The following is a 21,950-nucleotide window of genomic DNA, read 5'->3' as shown; positions in this document are numbered from 1 at the left end:
ATTGATTATGGGATTGCCCAGATAGCTGAGTACAGTATCAAAGCTATATCTTGCAATCCCATAGTCAATGAATGGGGAGGATCAAATAATAGAAGAAAATAAGATGGAAATAACCCTTAAATTCTTGCATAATGTAATCGCACCACTTTCAAGCATGGATATGGCTAGTGTTACACGTTCTATTCATACAATCTTGCTTAGACTGCTTTGAAGGAATTTTTCTTGTGTGCTTGTAGAAGTTCTTTCATATATGTCAAGCTATATTTCAGCCATAGTTTTCTTTTAAAATGACTCAGTTTCCATTTTTTTGCTGTGATCACTTACACCTACTTGTTCCAACTCTCGGCAGAGCTTCATCTATATGAGTCGAGTTTTCCCAAACAGTTGTTAGGCAGCTGCAGGCAAGTGTACTGGAGTTTTCAGTTGGAACTTGAATCAATAGGAAAGAAACTATGCGAAAAAAATGAAAGTAGCATAATGTGTTTATGGAAATTTAGTAATGAAAAACAGTTCGGTGGAAAAAGTTTTACATGAAACAGAGCTAACATTGCAGCTTTTAACTTCATGCAAAAATATGAAACCCTTTAAGGCATAGTGAAACTTATCAAAAAAAATAATCAGATAGTAAGTTAACATGTTTGGGTATGTAAAGGGAGTTATGTATTGTAGTAAAAAGTATCAAATACTAAAGATCATCCCCTGCTACAACTTACTAAAGAAAGATCAGTGTAAGGCTGCCGTCACACTAGCAGTATTTGGTCAGTATTTTACATCAGTATTTGTAAGCCAAAACCAGGAGTGGAACAATTAGAGGAAAAGTATAATAGAAACATGTGCACCACTTCTGCATTTATCACCCACTCCTGGTTTTGGCTTACAGATACTGATGTAAAATACTGACCAAATACTGCTAGTGTGCCGGCAGCCTTAGACATACTTCATGTGCTGAGATACTTCTTATACGTGAATTTATCCATAAAGTTGTATGGGCCCATCATATTGTTTGCCTAGGGAGGACCTTTTAGCATACATTTAGGTAATATACCCCATCGTTGACTACACTGAAATGCATAGATCCACTTCCTATGAAGTGTGACCCATTTTAATTAATCCATTACTGAAATTAATCTATGGTTTAATAAAGGTATTAAAAACAAAATTGTGAAACAAGGGGCTAGAGAAGGGATAGTTTGTATATTAGGTGAACCAGTAACACAGTTTGTATATTGTATAAAGGGAACCTGTCAGCAGGATTGTGCACAGTAACCTACTGACATTGTGAGGTCGGCGCTGTTATACTGATTACAATGATACCCTGGTTGATGAAATCCGTCTTGTAGTTGTTGTGTAATCTTTATTTTCAGTTTTGAGTTAATGATATGCTCGTGCTATGGCTTCTGATAGGTCACTGATCCCTTAGTGACCTGCCCCCTAGTTTGCATAATGAATATTGTACATATAAATTTTCAAAAAAAATCCCCTTCTGCAGACAGATGCCAGCGGTGGCACCTTAACTGTAGCATGATCGCAGATATAAAGTATATGTAATCCTTTTCTTTCATGTTATCCATAAATTTAAAAACAATCAGTTCGAAAATTGCGCTGTCCACGCCTGCGCAGTAGCAGCTATCGGCGATCCCACACCTGCTACTGCGCAGGCGGCGCCATCTTGCTAGAGAAAAAAGAGTCTTCCTCAGTGCAGTAGCAGGTGTCGGCGATAGTTGCTACTGTGTAAGCACCACTAGTGCCATCTTGGAGGAGGCAATTATTTTTTCTCTAGCAGGATGGCACTGCTGGCGCCTGCGCAGTAGCAGCTGTGGGATCGCCGATAGCAGCTACTGCGCAGACGCCGGCAGCACCATCTTAGTGGAGAAAAGATGGCACCACCGGCGCCTGTGTAGTATCAGCTATCAGACTTTTTTTTTGAAGATTCATTATGTAAACTAGGGGGCAGATTACCAAGGTATCAGTGATCTGTCAGAAGCCATGCAGATGAATACCTACTCAGAGCACCACATGAAGCCCCCCCACAGGCCGCCTCGGAGCATGAGCATATCATTAACTCAAAACTGAAAATAAAGATTAAGCAACAACAACAAGACGGATTTCATCAACCATTTTAATTATCATTATCATATGATCATTCAGTATCATTTTAATTATAACGGCGCCGACCTGACATTGACTGTGGTTACTGTGCACAATCCTGCTGACGGGTTCCCTTTAAAAGGTTTTACAGTAGGGAAACATTTTTTAACAATAGGCTCAATGTGGTTTAAAAAGTAAAAAAACAACATTCACTTCATTAAAGGGGTTATCCAGGACTATATAATTTTTTTTACGAACAGCCAGGTACTTGCTAACTCTGCCTGTTGTGACTGGCGCTAATCTATGCTGGCTCAGAGCAGTTATGGACCAGAAGGATTCAGCGGCTTTTGCAGTTGTCAACAGAACAGTGGCTTGTCTTCCGCTCTGCTTTGTTGCCAGGACGTGACTGCCGACATCGTGCTCATTGACAGCTGGCTCCCTGCAGTTAGGCAGCGGGGAGCCGTCTGTGAATCAAAATTACATTGGCAGTCACGCTCCATTGACCGAGAAGTCCAGAAGAAGAGCTGGTCTCTTGACATGGAGAGGCTGACTCGCCTGCATTAGAGGTTGGTGACCGCCGGGTAGGACAGGCAGGTAGTTGCCTCTCTTAGCAGCTGCCTGCCTGTTAGTTTTTAGGCTCATAGTAGAAAAAATATAATAGCCCTGGATAACTCCTTTGCCCCCTCATGACTCCTGTTCTAATTCTTACCGGAGTCTTATATCTCCCATTTTGACAGACAGCAAATCACAGAAAATCTCTCAGCCAATCACTGACAGAGGTCGTTCACCAATGTGGCTAGTAATTGGCTGGGTGGATGTTTCCGGACACTTCCTGTTAGTAAACATGGAGCTAAAAAGTAACCAGTAAGCACTGGAACAGGAGGGATAGGATCGGTGAGGTAAGTATAGCTTCTTTTCACCACTTTTAGACCCTTGCCGCTAGACAGTTAACTATTTTAAGAGTACAGAGGCTAAAATGGGCATCCATGTTTGAGGTCCCCATTGGTCTAAATAGTGAACATATGGTTCTGTTACATACGTTTGGAAATCTGCGAATCATCAAACTGACATATTTACAGAATTTTCCTATTCTTTTATTTCTGTGGCTCATTTTGAAGGCCATACTTGTGACCCAGAAATCTCTTGTACTGGTTATTTCCAGACGGCTTACCTGTTAAACTCGGCTCTGCTATTTTACGGATCCATCTCAGTAAACCTTCTTCATTATGAAATAGTTTATATCGTTTCACATTGTTGCTAAGAAAAATATTATTTATGAAAACATTGAAAGAATTTTTCTTCTGCGCTTGTCTACTGATAAACTTCTAATCTACAACAGAAAGGAGGAACATTCCAATCACAGCTTAAGGTGAAAGTGTTTCATTCTGTATGGAAGATGATAAGGAGTGAATTTGGCACTTACAGGTCATGGGCAATGTTTCAACAGCAGAAGGTAACCTGACAGTAAATTGTTTAATCTGGAAGAACAGTAAATACCCAATTATGTAAACTCTCAATTGCTTGGAAAAATGCAGCCCTATTTAGATTGCTAGATTATGTTACCTGTATGTTAAAAATGTATCAACAACTTTACAGATACATACACCGTGTTCCAAATTATTATGCACAAAGAGTTTAGGAGTGATAAGGTTAGAATTTTTTTGTTTGTCATTTAAACTCATTGATGGTGATGTGTGTCAGGGCTCTTTGTATCACTGAAAGCAATTGCAGATACCTGTGCAAATTAGTTTGGCAGGTGTGTCCAAATAAAGGCAAGACTTCCACATTATTAAGCAGCCTACATTTTTTGCCAAAATGGGAAAGAAAAAGGATGTGTCGGCTGCTGAGAAGCAACAAATTGTGGAGTATTTAGGTCAAGGCATGACTACAATCATCATTGCCAAGACACTTCATCGTGATCATCGCACAATTAAGAAGTATGTAGCTGATTCCCAGCACACACGTGTGCGTGCTAATAAGGAAAAATTGAGGACTCTTTCCAACAGGCAATTGTGTAAGGTTAAAAGAGCAGCTGCAAAAATGCCTTGTCATAGCAGCAGACAAGTTTTTGAAGCTGCTGGTGCCTCCAATGTCCCCAGAACAACAAGATGCAGGGTCCTTCAGAGGTTTGCAGCTGTGCGTAAGCCATCCTGTCGACCACCTCTATCCACTGCACACAAGCAGAAACAGCTCCAGTGGGACAAACGATAAATGAAGACTGACTTCCAAACTGTTTTGTTCACTGATGAGTGCCGGGCAATGCTCGATGGCTGGTTGATGGACACCCCATGAAAACACGGCTAAGGCGCCAACAAGGAGGAGGTGGAGTAATGTTTTGGGCTGGAATCATGGGGAGAGAGATTGACGGCCCCTTTATGATCCCTGAAGGGGTAAAGATGAACTCCATAATCTATGTGGAGTTTCTAAAACAACACTTCCTGCCATGGTTCAAGAGGAAGAACCGTGCTTTCTGCAGCAAGATCATTTTCATGCATGATAATGCACCGTCTCATGCTGCAAAAAACACATCTGCATCTCTGGCTGCTATGGGCATAAAAGGACAAACTTATGGTGTGGCCACCATCTTCCCCTGACCTCAACCCCATTGAGAACCTCTGGAGCATCATCAAAAGGAGTGTCTATGATGGCGGGAGGCAGTTCACATCTATGCAACAGCTCTGGGAGGGTATTCTGTCCACATGCAAAACAATTGAAGCAGAAACCATCCAAAAACTGACAAATTCAATGGACGAGAGAGTTCAGAAGCTTCTTTCGAACAAGGGGTCCTATGTGCAAATGTAACATCACCTAGAATAAAGTTTTCACTTGAAAACTGTTTGATTTCATTTTGTAATAAGCTGATAATGCTTATAACTTCACAATGGACCATTTTTTTGTTCAAAAAAGAAAAGGTTGAAAACTCTGCTGTGCATAATAATTTGGAACATGCATTTTGAGTGTTTATTTTTTTTAAAAAGATACTGCTTTCATAGGCAGTTTGTTCCAAAACATTGCAATTATACTAGAATAGTAGATGACTGGAAAATAACAATGACTGCAATTCAGATAGGTAATTTAGAGAAAATATGAGGAAATATTATTTGCATAATAATTTGGAACACAGTGTATTTAATATTTGGTTGATACTGGAAAATTGTACTTCACCTCCCATCAATTGTTACAAATAGGAACAATGGGTAACCATCTACTCAAAAGTGACTGCTGTTCTAATTTTTATTCCAGAAATCAGGAGTGCATATGAAAATAAGCATCTTTGTAATATATCATCTGTTCATTTCTCCTCCCACTCTCAATTCAAAGTTAATATGTGGAATCCATATTCAGTGAAGACAGATTTCCCCATTTTTCAGACAGGAGATGGCAGTTGGTGCCCATAAGATTTTATGGAAAGGGATAAGGAGGGAGGAGCTGAAGACAGATGTGGACATTATGCTTCAAGTTCTCCTGAAATTACAGTTATAGTTCTCCGTAGAATTTTATGACCACCGATTGTCATCTCCGATCTCAGTAATGGGAAAATCTGTATTCACTGAATACCTATGAATTGAGAATTTTAAGAATAAAAGATCAGTTCTGGAGGAGAAAGAAGCAGATTTAATATATGTTACAAAGTTGCTTATTTTCATGTGTATTATTGATTTATACATCAATCTTTAAGTGCTACTTCCAAGTAAAACCTTTGCTTTTGACCGGTATTCATAAAATCCATGAGTTGATTTTTATGTAATGAGAAAAAGATCATTTATAATCAGCTATTGCCTAATTGAGGATAATTTTTAAAAAGTCAAGAAATAAAATGTAATCACCACTGCAGGCAGAACAACTGTGATTCCGGAACATTTTAGGCACTGCCTAGCAAATCTCGAACTCTAATGGATAACTTTCTTTTCTTTTTCTCAGTAGACCTTGCTGTCTTTTTTTTCTCCTAAATCCACAGCCAAGCTTAAATGTATTTGATGGGAGAGGGTTCTCTCAGATGTCCGTACTCCAAGGAAAATGGATTGTTCATGGTGGATTTTTCCGTTAATTCTTTTTCCCCTTCCTAAATCAGCCAAGACGAAAATCACCAGAAATAACAGCTTGGAATATTTCCAATTTCACACATTTTTTACATAAATGTCTCCCTCCATTCAAAATGGCATGAGGTAGGCCCCCAGAGGTGGGACCCCGTTCATCATACAGTCATGGAATATTCTGTAGATGGGCGTCATGTTGGCTCAGTGATTAGCACTGGTGCCTTGCTGGAGTCCTTGGTTCAAGTCCCACCAAGGTCCACATCTGCAAGGAGTTTTTATGTTCTCCACATGTTTGTGTCGATTTCCTCCAGTTTCCTTCCAAATTCCAAGGACATAAGTGTAGATTGTGAGCCCCAATGGGGACAGTCTGTTTTAGCCAAAATATAAAAAATGAATACAAGAACACTGGCTGCAGTATAATGGCTGATTTTCATTACCACGTACAGTTGGGGGCATGCCTACATAACATCAGCCATGTAGATTATGTTTATGATTATCGTTATTTTCATTATTTCCTGAGACTTGTATGACAGTAATGAATTGCGGAGGACAAACGCACGCGAGTTGAGGGACTTGACGTACAATAAACTAGTGGCCATCTACATCCTAATATTTAGTTGTCATAAGCAAGAGCTCTGCTTTATGTACACCGGATGGCAGCGCTGTGGATGGATGGCATAAACTTTGTCCTAGTTTGGAGTGAAAGATTTTGTTCCATATTAATTCTGATCCAGTTCCTATTTGAATGTTTGTGTAATATGACATCTACATCAAACCTTGAAATCTACGAGAAGACTTCAGATGGCTTTTAATCTGCCACGTACTGAGCTGTAAGACTAAACTAAGATAGAACAGATGAGAAATAATATAAACATGCATATATCATTTCATCTGCTCTTGTAAAACAATATTTATGATGTACGGGACTGAATACATTTGAACGTGATGCTAAGGTGTTTTGACAGTTTTCCCAGGCCCCGGCATTTATTTTAAGCATTCAGGCCAGATCTGTGAGTGGGAAGTAATATTGGATGGAAGAGTCCTTTCTGAGCTGTGACTATGGGAAGGGTAGAGCTATACTGGTGTTCTGTGCTGCTTACACACCAGATGGAGTCACATTAAGACAAAGAGATAATCTGTCACTTGTCATTAGCTCCTGTGAAGGAATGCACATGAAAGGATGTGGCACTGACTGTAACGCATGTTTGGAAACAGATCCACGGCCAGATGAAAAAGTATAAAACACACACAAGAAATATTTCACTAGAGCACAGCTTCAGGATTTCATCACTAGAAGTCTTCACTTATTATTAATATTTCCATAATATGCAATATTGTTGAATCAAATACAGAATACATTGTCAGAATTTTGCCATGAATACCCTTTATAAGGAATCCTGTCAGTAGAATCAGCCCTCCTGAACCATCTAAATGGGGATGTAGGTCATAGGATGCTGATTAAAATTATACTTTGACATCTGCAATCCGATGTCTTATTTCAGAGAAATCCACTTTTTTATATGTACTGTATGAGTTGTAAATATGTCCCTGAGAATCTGCCTCCAGAGCTTATTTTAAGGTGATAGTGTGAGACATGTAATGACTGACAGTCTGCTCTCCTGATCTACATGTCTCACATTTATATTGAAAGTTGAGCAGCTGTTCACTTTTGTGTGTCTGAGCAATTGTCCAGTTGGCCATAATGTGCTACCAGAAAAATGGTGGCTACCTCTCAGTTTGTTCCAGATGAAAAGATGTTTTTTATCTTCACATAAATAATAATAAACAATAATAATCCAAATAAAGTTAGTAATTGAAAGTCTATTAAAAGGTAAAGAAAAATTGAATTTAGCAAAAAAAAAAATCATGTATAAAGGGCTGTTGCCCTTTTCTGCACTTAAGCATCTTTTTTAACTCAACCTGCGACTTATTTAATAAATGTTCTCATTACAGTAAACAATGGCAAAAGTCATTTTCTGTAGCTTGGGTTATAGTCCCCATCATGTGCCATGCTGGGAAATACTTTCCACACTCTGAAACCAGTGTAGCACCATAAACTGTACAAAATAATGAAAAATATAAATATTGATGCGTTGCTATGCCCATTAATAGTATCTCTATATCTCTCCCCACCACCACGCACACATACAAACACTTTTGATGCTGTGTACACCATGTATTTCAAATGAGAAAATGCCATGAAAACAGCATTCAAGAACTGTGTCTTATGCATGCACTGCGGCAGTCACAATTTTTCACAGAATCATGTCCAACAAATACTTGTGTAAAAAAAGACAAGGCTAATGATCTCACCAAACCAACATGTATCAGCATGTTGCATTTTTGGGTCATTGTAGTTCTTCTCCAAATGTAAATATAACCTTAGTTCAACATATTTCTACTCATATTTACTCAGAGGAAAGCAGAGCAGAACCATCATCAAATGAGGGTAACCGTTGTACAGTGAATAGTAAAAAGGGTAACAATGTTTTGAACTTTTGACTTCCAGACTCCATATCTCACCATCCACTATTGCTTTGATCGTGAGACTACCATCATTTTTAATAGACAGTCATCTTGGCTATCTCATACATAAATTTGACTTGCAGTTATTTAGCATATGATTAGTTATGCAGATTCTTGTCATGTCGCTGCATTGTTTATTGTTTTGCTCCTGGTGGTGGAAAAATATTTTTCTTCCTCTATACTACAAAATACAACCTGTTCTCACATTCCCTAATAGCTCATTGTATTATTAGGTTGATTTCCAAGTGAAAGGTCATTGGTGTGAATCGAGGCCATGAAGAACATTTCCCAAGAAAAGAGAAACAGCATCATCCAGCTCATCAATAGAGGTCTATTGGCCCAAAAAATTGCCAAACTGCATTATGTGATCGCCATGAGATTTGGAAGAATATGAAATGAAGTCTGTCCTTCCATTCAGAAGCCAAAAGGTGGACATTCAGGCAAAATATCGGAGTCAACAAGTCGGCTCATCCCAAGGTCTATCAGTTCTTTCATGACAAATATGGCCATGGAGGTGGTTCATATGCTTCATAATAGTGAGATCATAGAGGACTATGCAAGCACTGTGCGGTGCATGTTACACAAGTGTGGCATGGTGGCCGAAAAAAGGAAGCCTGAACTTCAATATTGTCATAAGAAGCATTGATTTAAGTTTGCAAACAAGTATGAAAAGTTGACATTTAAAGATTTGAAGAGGGTGATTTGGAGCGATGACACAAAAGACAAAAGATTAGGCTGTCATAGGTGAAAATGGGTCTAAAAAAACAAGGGAATAAGGGGCTAGAGGATTGAGAAATTGAAGGAAATGTCAAGTTTGGTGGAGGAAGTCTGATGATATGGGGTTGTTTCACAGCCAAAGGTTTTGGATGAAAAGGGCGATATAGTGTTCCAACAGCAGAACAACATGAAGCATGCATTGATACTGGCAAAGAAATGGGTCAATGACAATGAATTAGAGGTGCTGGAATAGCCCCCACAGTCCCTAGACCTAAACCCAATCAAACACTTGTGAGGGAAATTGAAGAAAAAACTGTATACATACCCAAGTGCGTCAACCAGTATGCACCAACTTTGGTAAGGTGTAGAAGAGACCCGAGATCAAATTTTGGTTGACACATGTTTGAATCTGATTGAGAACATACACAGACGGATACAGGCAGTGTTGAAAGCCAAAGGTGGCTTTACTAACAAAATAATACAATTAAAAATGTAGATCTTTAGGAGCAAAACAGTAACAATGCAGCGACATAATAAGAATCTGCATAACTAATCATATGCTAAATAGTTGCAAGTCAAATTTATGTATGAGATAGCCAAGATAATTGTTTATAAAATGATGGCTGTCTCAAGTTCAAAGCAGAAGTGGATGGTGAGATATGGAGCCTGGAAGTGAAAAGTTCAAATCATTGTTACCCTTTTGCTCTTCGCTGTAAGCTCTTGAAGACTAGAAATTGATAAAATCTTAAAACACTTAAAAAGGATTGTATATCACATTGTATGCATGTGATAGCCGATACATATACATATATGTGTGTGTATATATATGTATATACACTGCTCAAAAAAATAAAGGGAACACTAAAATCTCACATCCTAGATATCACTGAATGAAATATTCCAGTTGTAAATCTTTATTCATTACATAGAGGAATGTGTTGAGAACAATATAACCTAAAAATGATCAACGTAAATCACAACTAATATCCCACAGAGGTCTGTAGTTGGAATGATGCTCAAAATCAAAGTGGAAAATGAAGTTACAGGTTGATCCAACTTCAGTGGAAATGCCTCAAGACAAGGAAATTATGCTCAGAAGTGTGTGTGGCCTCCACGTGCCTGTATGACCTCCCTAAAACGCCTGGACATGCTCCTGATGAGGCGGCGGATGGTCTGCTGAGGGATCTCCTCCCAGATCTGAACTAAAGCATCTGCCAACTCCTGGACAGTCTGTAGTGCAGTGTGACAGTGAATGGTGCGAGACATGATGTCCCAGATTGTTCAATCGGATTCAGGTCTGGGGAACGGGCGGGCCAGTCCATAGCTTCAATGCCTTCATTTTGCAGGAACTGCTGACACACTCCAGCACATGTGACAGACGTGACAAGAGTCTGGGGACGCCGTGGAGAGCGATCTGCTGCCTGCAAGATCCTTCAACATGACCGCTTTGGCAGTGGGTCAGTAATGGTGTGGGGTGACATTTTTTGGAGAGTAGCACAGCCCTCCATGTGCTCGCCAGAGGTAGCCTGACTGACCATTAGTTGCTGAGAGGAGATCCTTAGACCTTGTGAGACCATAGGCTGGTGCGGTTGGCCCTGGGTTCCTCCTAATGCAGGACAATGCCAGACCTCAGGTAGCTGGAGTGTGTCAGCAGTTCCTGCAAGATGAAGGCATTGAAGCTATAGACTGGCCTGCCCGTTCCCCAGACCTGAATCCGATTGAACACATCTGGGACATCATGTCTCGCACCAGCCACCAACGTCACGTTGCGCCACAGATTGTCCAGCAGTTGGCGGATGGTTTAGTCCAGGTCTGGTTGGAGATCCCTCAGGAGACCATCTGCCGCCTCATCAGGAGCATGCCCAGGCATTGTAGGGAGGTCTTACAGGCACATGGAGGCAACACACACACACCTGAACATCATTTCCTTGTCTTGAGGCATTTCCACTGAAGTTGGATTAGCATATAATTTGATTTACTACTTTGATTTGCAGTGTCATTCCAAATCCAGACCTCCATGGGATATTCATTTTGATTTACATTGATCATTTTTATGTTTTATTGTTCTCAACACATTCCACTACGTAATGAATAAAGATTTGCAACTGAAATATTTCATTCAGTGATATCTAGGATGTGGTATTTTAGTGTTCCCTGTATGTTTTTGAGCAGTGTACTTATGGAGAATTATTGCTGTCAATGGCTTATATGAGGAGAAACATCTCTGAGAAGTTACTTGGTATTTTCTAATAAACTATGCTTCCAGCTGAGTGATTTATGTGAAGGAAGGATGGTCATTGCCAATTCTTTTTAATGTCTGCTTACAATAAAATGAAAATGAGATATGGAGGAAACAACAAAGCTCTCATTTGCGCACATCTAAACAAAAAACCTAGGAAGTCATTGGTTACAGGGGCCATAGCTTTACAGTTTCTTTCATCATCAGCCAACAATTGTTTAAAAAAGACAAACAAACAGCTCCCGTTATGACTTTGTCTAAGTCTTCTACTGTTTGCTGCACAGATTCAGACAATTCCTGGGTATGGGTCGTCATGTTCGGTAATATGTATAATCACAGGGACAGAAATGTTTAGTTTACACAGTTGTGTAACGTATCAGGACTGTAACAAAAAATTCCTGGGGTCTATGGTTTGTTATCCCAGTCCTTAAAGGAACCTCTCACAGCATGTTATAGGATAGGAGTAGCTGGGTACATTAATGTATAGTTTTGAGGGAAAGGATTTAATATTTGTAATTTGTAATATGTAATTTGTACATTTATATCCATACTTTCTATGGTTAGGGGTCCAGTGTGTGCTATAACTTAGCGATTGACTTCTGTCTGTATGGACAGTTATAAATAAGAGGCTATTAGGCACAGACTAGGACCTCCCGTTGGACTCCTAAACATAGAAATAGCATGGATTTGAATTAATAATTTACAGGTGATATTAAATCTTTTTTTTACAAAACTATATGTCAATCTGGTAAGATCCTCCTGCTCTATACAGTGTATTAAGTCTGTGTTAGTTCTTTGTAAAAGTCTTTATTCTAGAAAACAGTGGTGGTCTGAGATCATAGACTTCACAAATCTCATCTTCATAGCAATCTATGACATCTGAAGAATATTTTGACTAGATTTCCCCTGTAATGACAGATCAGCGTTCCCAGTGTCCCAGTGATAATGGATGTGAACATATATAGACAGGCACACCCCAGCACTATTGTGCACTGCTAGTTATTGGCTAGAAATGGAGTAAGCTTTGGGATGTGTATCTGCTGAAGGTAAATGTCAGTGTCCCATGTGTATGCATGTAGTACCATAGCTATTATCTCAGTCATGTGTGTACTAAGGAACATTGAATTGAGCTATAACAGCAGAATGTCAATGAAAAATAAACATCTTATGTATTAATTTTCTGTTAAGCAGACATATTTCTTGTCACTCTTTCCAGAAGGGATTTAAGGCAAAACATAAGTTCTAGAGTGCTGTACAACACTTCAAAGGGTATTCCAAAATCATAAATTAGTTTGGCTAAATGCAAAAGAACCAATACTTGCCTACTTATCCCCTCTATACCAGTGCCACCACTCTGCTTCTCCTCTCCAATAATCCTTTTTTACTTGGTTGCGGTGCTGGTGTTCTGTAACAACTACAACAATTTCCTCCCCTAAATGCTTTATGCCACTAGCCAGCTGAGGCCGGTGATTGGCGACAGTCGTTACATGTTTAAATGGTACATCTTCACTGCAACCAAATAAAGAAAAACCAGGGGGGAATCACTGGGTGTCAGATATAATGACTGAAAACAGGTTCTTACCTTGTCACATTGCCTTCTTTTGGCCTATTAAGGTCTTTAAAACCTCTTTATATATAGCCTTGAAAATATTAAGTTTTACCTTTCTAGTTAAAGTTCAATAGGAATCCAGAGAAGAGAAATCTAAATCAAATCAATATTTGGTGTGATGGCCCTATTCTTTCAAAAGAGCATCAAAAGTATCACCTTTTCCAGTTACATTTGTACACAGTTTTTGAAGGAACTCGGCAGGGAGGTTGCTCCCAACATCTTGGAGAACTGACCACAGATCTTTTGTGGATGTAGGCTAGCGCCTTCTGTCTCCTCATGTAATCCCACACAGACTTATTAATGTTGAGGTCATGGCCCTGTGGAGTCCATTTCATCACTTCCGGGACTCATTGTTCTTTACCCTGAATATAGTTCTCAGTTATGTTGGCTGTATGCATGTGGTTGTTGTTCTTCTGCAGAATAAATTTGGAGCTAATCCAATGCTACCCTGAAGGTATTGCATAATGGAAAAGTATCTGCCTGGCTGTTTAGCACTACCTCCATGCCAAGTTCCTTCAAATCCTATGTGCAAGTGTATTTAGAAGAATTGATGCTACTTTGAAGGTAGAGTGCAGACACACCAAATATTTATGTGTTTTAGGTTTCTGAATTGTTCTTTCAATTTGCATTTTGTTGATTGGTAAAGATAACTATTGGAAATTCTACTTTTGACAGCATTCTTGCTTAACACATCTGCATAAATTTTTGCACAGTGCTGTATATCTAAAAATCGAATATTTAAACTAAGCTTTCAGCATAGGGTGTCTTTACAGAGAATCCCCAATGTCATCTCAAATGCGATCAGTGTAGGCATCATTCATTAAAGGTGTTAACAACTACTTTTATATTGACTTATTTTTAGGGTAGGACATCAATATAAGGTCAATTGGGGTCCAACACTTAGCACCCCCATTGATTGAGTGGAATAGCACTGCTTAGTACACTGCTAAGTAACTATTACTGGGTACTGCAGACTAGCTCTTATTCTTTTCTATGAATATAGTAAATAATCACTCATAAGATGAGGTTTCAAGTGGTCTTTTGAGTAACTGTATTTGATTGCCAACCTGACATAATCCCCCAAAAATTGCCTTACCTTCAACCTTAACTCATTTTTACAACTGGCATATAGTGATTAAATATTCAGCACAGATGGGCTGACTGAATAATTTGTAAATTACTACTAAAGTAAATATAAATTTTTAATTTATTTATTTTTGGAATTGACTTACTCCACTCCACTAAGTGGATATTAAAATGCAGATGACATTTTCGGATGGCCCGACATGTCTGAATGTTATTAGGATTTTTTTTTTAATAAATTGAAAAATGTAAAACTTTCATACTAATAAAACATCAGTAGCAATTCTGAGAAATAATTCATCTAAGATTCCCTTTGATGTCATTCCGAGGAAACGACAGCTTCCTTAACCATTATAGCAGCTTGTTTTATACTGTTCCATTTCTCCATCAAACTTAAATAATTTTACTAAGATCCCTTGCATTGCTGATGGGCAAAATGTGTCGTCTTATTCTGATTACATATGACTTACTACCTCCGCTGATTGAGGTGAGGCCCTTAGACCATCTTCGTTAACTAACTGAGGGATACTCATTTCTGTAATTCATCATGAAAAATATTATCAAACTAAGGATTTGATGGGAGGAAAATATATATGTAAATTCTGGAGCGGTCCATCAGAGATGTAGCTAAAAAATTGGATGGAAAGTCATTTGCTGGAAAAAGTAGTTCCCATGTGTAGCAGCGGCTTATTTGCAATTTTATTTGCGATATAGATTTACTTATTTAATATCAGATGAAGCTAACTTTGCAGATTATTATGGCAATACGAATTTAATGATTTTTCTAGCTGTATAATTTGATAGGCAATTCTGTAACCTTTGAAATAGTTCTCACTAGAGAAAAAATGTGAACTCAGTCTGACCAGTTTGTATGTGTTAACTTTATCAACGGATATAGTATTTACTCATCTGTCAAGATAAAAGAAAATGTTACTTTGTGTTTCTGGTGCTGGGACCAAACTTTCACATTAACATATTTTCTAGAGAAATTAAAATTACATAACTATAAGACATTATAGCTGATGTTGAAGACTAAATATATTTGCTCCTTCATTACCACTCTCATCGGAACAAAATAAGTTATTTTTGCAGGATGGCCCCAAATCCTTTCATCAGATATTGACTATCATGGAAGAATTGAGGCTCTTACTTCTATAAGTCTATGTCATCTAAGCCAGTGTCATTGTAATCTTACCTTAGAATCAAGTTGGATAGCAGAAAAGGTGAAGTTAGGAGACATGATAACATAAATATTGGAAGCTTATTTCGGTATGTCCACACCTTGTACTAAGAGTTCTGATGGAAAATGGAAATTTTCTGATTACTATAGGGTAGTTTATAAATCAACCGGGAATATTTTTTTTATAAATTTGTGGACTTAAAGCAAAGTAATAACGATGTGCAACAGCTGTTTAACTCAATAGGGATATTGTTGTTTAGATTTTTTCCATCATGTTGGTTACACTGGTCCTGGACAGGTCTTTGTGACTCTGCAATAAAGACTAAAGACAAATTGTGTAGTCCGATCCTACAGTCATGCGTTACTTCCTTCCATCTGCCCTCTATTCTACTATATATTGGAAAGAGGCAGACGAAGCTCGGTAAAATGGAGCCATCAAGACACATGGGGCCAAACTCATTATTGCATAGGCACATTTTTTTCATCAGGCTTTTGGTGTTTTGTACCTTTCTTTGTTTTTACCATTTGCGCCTTTTTTTTTTTTTTTTTTTCCATTTGTGTCTTTTTGGACTTTATATCTGTTTGCCTGGTTTGTTTGTTTTTAGTCCAACATTGTAGGTGGGCTTAGGGTTTCCAGATGTTTTTGCCTGATTGATCATTTATGAGTTTTTGAAAAGTTGCAACATTTGTCAAAAATGTACTCCTGTCTTCTCCTGGAGTGATTTTATGTAAAGCTGGAATTTTTCAATCATTTTACAAAGTATGCAAATGTTTGCTCAAATGGTTAAAGACAGCTGAAAGAACATTTTATGACATTTCACAAAAATTTTTAAATTGTGCCATTTTTATAAAGCTGGAGCCCAAAATATGAGAGAATAGCACAGGATAAAATAAAGTAAAGCAATAGCAAAAAAGGCAACAAATGTAAATAGCTATATTTTGTTATTGATGTCATTATACTCTATTTTTTATGACTTCTGTGACTTGCAAATGATAATTTGGGCCTTAGCCCTTTATGAGAGCTGTAGACACAAAATGGTGGCAAACGTTTGGGTAATGCTATTTGCAAAGTTGCTTTATTTTTGGAATGCATGGAAAGCATTGGAGAAATCCAACGTGCAGAACACATAAATTAAAGTATTATTTGTTGGAAAGCCATAATACTGTGATTATTTATTGTATTCAGTATTTAACACTTTATTTTTTCATTATTTAGATTGATTTTGAAGATGTGATTGCTGAACCTGAGGGAACACACAGCTTTGATGGCATCTGGAAGGCAAGCTTCACCACCTTCACTGTGACGAAATACTGGTTTTACCGCTTGCTGTCTGCAATCTTGGGCATTCCATTGGCGCTAATCTGGGGCATTTACTTTGCAATTCTGTCATTCCTGCATATCTGGGCTGTTGTGCCATGCATAAAAAGTTACATGATCGAAATTCAATGCATCAGCCGAATCTACTCCATCTGCATCCACACGTTCTTTGACCCACTGTTTGAAGCCATAGGCAAGATGTTCAGCTTTATTCAAATTTCTCTACGCAAAGAAATATAAGTGACACTCAACAAAGTGCAGATAGTCAGAATTTATGTGTAAGTTTTAAAATCAATATTTTATGAGCACTGTCATAAAATCAAAAAGTCACTAAAATGTGTCCTCTTGGGCAAGTTTCTACCCATATAGAAGAATTTTGTCTAAAGAAGGTGTTATCGTCCATGAGTTTTTTTGTTTTCTTTTATACACATATTATATGATATGCTTACATGTTAAATCATGATAATGTTACAAAAGAGTTTGTCTGATGGTAAAAGTATTATTTGGTAACAATATTCTGCAGCGTTGATGAGTAACACTAGTAGATTTTTCATTGAGGCGATTTTGGAAAAAGTAAAGCAAACTAAGCCAACACATGTAAATAACTATATTTTGTTATTGATTTCAGTATACTCAATTTTTATGATTTCTGTGCTTAGTTTAGAGTTGCAATTTTGTAAAGAAGATCTGGCTCAAAGCCATTTTTACTAAATGAAATATTCTTCCATGGTTTTATGTGACCGATCTATCAGTGCCACCGAAAAAATGGATAACTGACATGTTAATAAGAATGATTAACAGCACTCCTGTGATGCCTATGTGAAACAAAGCTAACAAACACTATTCTTGCTTCATAATAAAAATTCTATATGAGATATCTAACATATTGTAAAACATACGTGTGCTATGTAGTGAATGACAATGATTTTGGTCGTCTATGACATCACCTGATAATATGTAGTATATGCTTTAAAAACAAAATATATGAAAAAGTTTTCCTTCTTCAATCCATGCACTGCCCGACCGGTCTTTTCCTGGGATATCTACTTATTATGTACTTTGTATTGTGAGATTCTATGCCACTTCTAATAATGTATATTTTGCTATGACCATCATACACTGTAAAATCTAACCTGAAAAATGATTTCATGGTGCAGAATATTTATGCAATAACTGCTGCAAATTAAAGCCTCCATCTGCCTTATATATAGTAGTACTAACCATAATATGCCATCTACTGGGTTTGATTTATCAACCCAAGGGTGGACCCTCCTGACGTGTCATTTGTGTTAATTCATTGATACATTCAATACAGTAACATGTCCTACTAATTTAACACATATTTGGAATTATAAAGTGAAATTAACATTAAATAATATAATATACGTAAAACAAATGTATTCACATAACTGGGTAAAATACATCTGTAAGTGTAGATATATGTAAAAAAGAGCAAGTCCAAGCGCTTCCTTTATTAATACACCGAAAGTGGAATATTGCGCCTTATCTGTCTACTGAAGACTTACTACTAGGAACAGTTATGTGTGTGTTGTACTGCTCTTATACTATATATATTACAGATAAAGTGAATTAAAGTGAATTAAAGTGCCTTTTCCATGGTGTATGCTGCTTCTATTTCAGCTGACTCTAAAGACTATGTGAACTTTACACATTAAAAGAAATTCTTGTTATCTTTTCATTTTGTTGGCTATCAGTTTCTACAAAATCAAACTTATAAACAACATTTCAAGGACAGCCCCGTTGACCCCGATTCAAGATTTTCAGTTTCTTTTTTAGTCATGTTTCTTTTTTTATCTTGTGGAATTCGTTCCAATGATTTTGCCCCAAATTCTTGAAAATAGCTGTTCATCAATCTTGCGCAAAGTAAAAACTCATCTTCACTTTTGTCTTTACCCTTCTTTGTACCTCTTTGGCTTAAAAAGTTAAACATTTTGCAAAATTTAGCAAAAATTATGTAATCATTTTCTGGGGAAAGAGAGGATAGAGGGGAAGGGGAGGATAGAAGAGAGAGTACATTTGTGCCTAATTTTATCACTTTTCGAAAAGTTGCAAATGCAGTAAAAAAAATGCGAAAACATTTTGAAACCCATCTGTGAACATAGAAGAAAATAGGCGTAAAATAGACTTTAAAAAGGCATACATTGAAAGAAAAATTAGGTGTAAATGAAAAACGTAAGAAAAAAGTTGAGGATGCAATAATAAAACAGAATGAATATAAAAAATATGGAATTGCCAATTACAAAAACATTTTTAAACATCATGTGTATGATTGTGAATAGTATAGGTACTTTAGTAATCCATTGTGCTTAGATAATGGATGGCTGCAAAGCCCAATTGATTATATCACCAAGACTGTCTACGATGAGGGTAGACATTAACTGCAGGAGTAGTGTTTGGAAATGTGAACTGCCTTCAATATTTGCTTCTCACACAAACATCATCAATACAGAATACAAGGAGCACCAGTTCTAGATGACCTATGTGGCAGTGAATGCCAGGTTTGTACCTTTGTGGAGCTAGCAAAGACAAGTAATAATCAGAATTCACAAAATCTGATGCACATAAGAGGCAGGAGCGTTTTCCACATCAACCAATCAGATTAAGACGAGCATAATATGATAACAGCAAAATCAAGGCCCAACATGGGTCTGATCAACCAAACACCAGCATCATAGGGTTTTATGTTCTCTTTATGAGTCATCTGACCAAAGTCAAGGGGACTTTGGTCATTATACAGTATAAGCACAGAAATATGCATGCACTACTTTAGTATGAAATTAGCGTTAGGTTGCTTTTACACGTTTTTAGTATTAAGATGGTGAATCCTGAGTGAATTGTGAGTCAAATGAACTGAACTAGCAGAATCATAGAGATTTATACGGATCATTTTATACTCAGGTAGATTAGGGTAGAATAGCTTAGAATACAGACATCTGATTGGCCGCTAAGAGCTGTAGTTTACCTGCGCTAGTTATCATAAGCGTAGACAGTACTTATGTACTATATATTTACACCATTAGTTGGCATGTTCACACTAGAAAGAATGAATTTATTTAGGCTTGGACAGTCTTGCAAAGAATTGTCACATCATTTTTAATCTTATAAAATGCTTCTCGTTGCCTGATTATAGGGGCATAGCTTAACCCCCAAATAAAAAATATGTAGAAGTGCACCCACCTTATTCCTTCTATAATGTTTGTGCGTTCTTAGGTTTTAGATGGCCCTTCAGGTCCCGGTTAGGCATCAAGGCACAGATGGATGTGCTATATATATAGCTTTGATAACTATGTGTCTGGCTTCTTAACAGCTGACAAAAGGTTATCTTTATAAGTAACAGTGAAAAATGAAAAAGGACGCTTTGTGTTCTGTTAGGATGGAACAACTTTTGGAATTTTTAAATAGCATAAAACGAATCTCAGCAAGAATTAATGTAGTTTTTAAAGGGAACCGATCACCTCCAAAAACGCAGTTTACCCTCAGACATAGTAGTCATCTGCCGGTAAGTAATGTGTAAACCCAGTCCAGTGGAAATAAAAAAAAAACCTCCTCTCGATCCTAAGGATTCTTCATTACATCAGTGCAGCCTGATATCGTGTTATCGTCCAAATTGATCAATTATCCTGGAGATCACCCCCATCCACGAGGCAGCAGCAGCTGATATCTTCAGGTGTTCCTAGGAGTTGTGCCTGCACAGAACCAGCTCAGGTAAGCACCTTCCATTTACTTTCCTTACACCCAAAAGGGTATTACCCGATGGTCTTGTGAGCTTTTGTTCCCCTACAGCTTTCCTATCTAAACATCCAGTCTGGCAGATTTACTGGAGCAATGACCACAGGGAGAAAAGGAAGCTATAGCCTTCCATCAGCCATTCACTTCCAGCCATCGGTAAGGTGCATGGAGCGATTACCGTTACTGCTCACTGCACAGTAATCACTCCCCTAGCACTTTGATTGACAGCTTGCTCTGCAGTATGTGTGTATGCAGAGCTCACTGTCAATCAGTTTTCCAGGGAGTGATCACCGTATAGTAAGCAGTGACTTGTCAATCAGTTTTCCAGAGAGTGATCACCGTATAGTAAGCAGTGACTATTACAGCCCCCTGCACTGCCCTGATGACTGGAAACAATGGCTGATGGAAGAGTATAATTTCATTTTCTGCCTGCAGCCACTGTTCCAGTAAGGTAGACACCCATTATCTGCAAATTACCACTATATCTGAGTTAAATAGCTTTTTTTTCTTTTTAGGCAGCAGGATCTCCTTTTAAGTATAATATTTAATGCATTTTGTAGATCTTTGGTTTTCTTGTATAAGCCAGCTAATTAAAACTAGTAATGTTAAAAATATCTGAATAATATTATGTATCTTCCACCAAAACAGCTCTAACCAATTGAGGCATAGGCTCTACAAGACCTTTAAGGTGTCCAGCATTAACTCTTATTTTTAGCAACTTGTGCTACTGACAGTGGCCTTTCTATCGGACTGGCCCAGACATGCTAGCCTTCGCTCCGCACTCTCATCATTGCTAATTCACTAGTTGCTCTTCTTTGGACTACTTTTTGTAGGCACTAGCTACTGTTAACACCCTACAAGGCCTACCATTTTGGTAATGCTCTGACGCAGTCTTGCCTTCACTATTTGGCCCAGGTAAAAGTTGGTCTCTTTGTGTGCCTATTCTTCCTGCCTCCAACGAATCAGCTTCAGGAACTGAGTATCCGATGACAGCTTGTATGGTCACAAAATAACGTTATTCGTTACACCTGTGAATGGTTATATAGCTAAAGCTGATATGTGTTTACTGTAAGAATCAAATCATATATTTTGATTACAATAAAGGCTCATTTTTTTTGGTTTGAAAAGTAATAAAACTTCTTTTGTGCACTATTTGTTGCCTTTTTGTCTTCAAGTCAAGATCAGACAAGTTGTATGGATTTGTGTGTTTTTATACGAATATCCATACCACTAATTTGTGCCATGTAGACTTCAGAAAGGGCAGCATTACCATATATATAAATTGTGGACTACAGGCAGTATCATAGCTCTGGGGAACCCATTAAGATGTTGCGTGATTTCCTGCATCTGGTTTCCACTACATGCTGTATGTGATGTCATCTTTTATGCTCTTCTATTTATAT

At 37.8% G+C, this 21,950-nt stretch overlaps 1 protein-coding gene across 4 annotated transcripts in view; it reads left to right on the top strand.

Annotated features, from left to right (window-relative positions):
- Positions 1-18,552, top strand: part of CAV1 (caveolin 1) — a 100,497-nt gene extending 81,945 nt beyond the window's left edge. For all 4 annotated transcript variants that reach the window (XM_077265020.1, XM_077265017.1, XM_077265018.1 and 1 more), the window contains one exon: positions 16,696-18,552. In XM_077265020.1, coding sequence (XP_077121135.1) covers positions 16,696-17,037 — 342 coding nt within the window. In that variant the 3' untranslated portion in view covers positions 17,038-18,552. The remainder of the gene's footprint in view (positions 1-16,695) is intronic.
- Positions 18,553-21,950: the final 3,398 nt, after the last annotated feature.

The sequence above is a fragment of the Ranitomeya variabilis genome, chromosome 5 (assembly GCF_051348905.1).
Source record: "Ranitomeya variabilis isolate aRanVar5 chromosome 5, aRanVar5.hap1, whole genome shotgun sequence".
NCBI lineage: Eukaryota > Metazoa > Chordata > Amphibia > Anura > Dendrobatidae > Ranitomeya > Ranitomeya variabilis.
The sequence above is the reverse complement of the archived record's forward strand: the minus strand, read 5'-3'. Positions and strand labels throughout refer to the sequence as shown.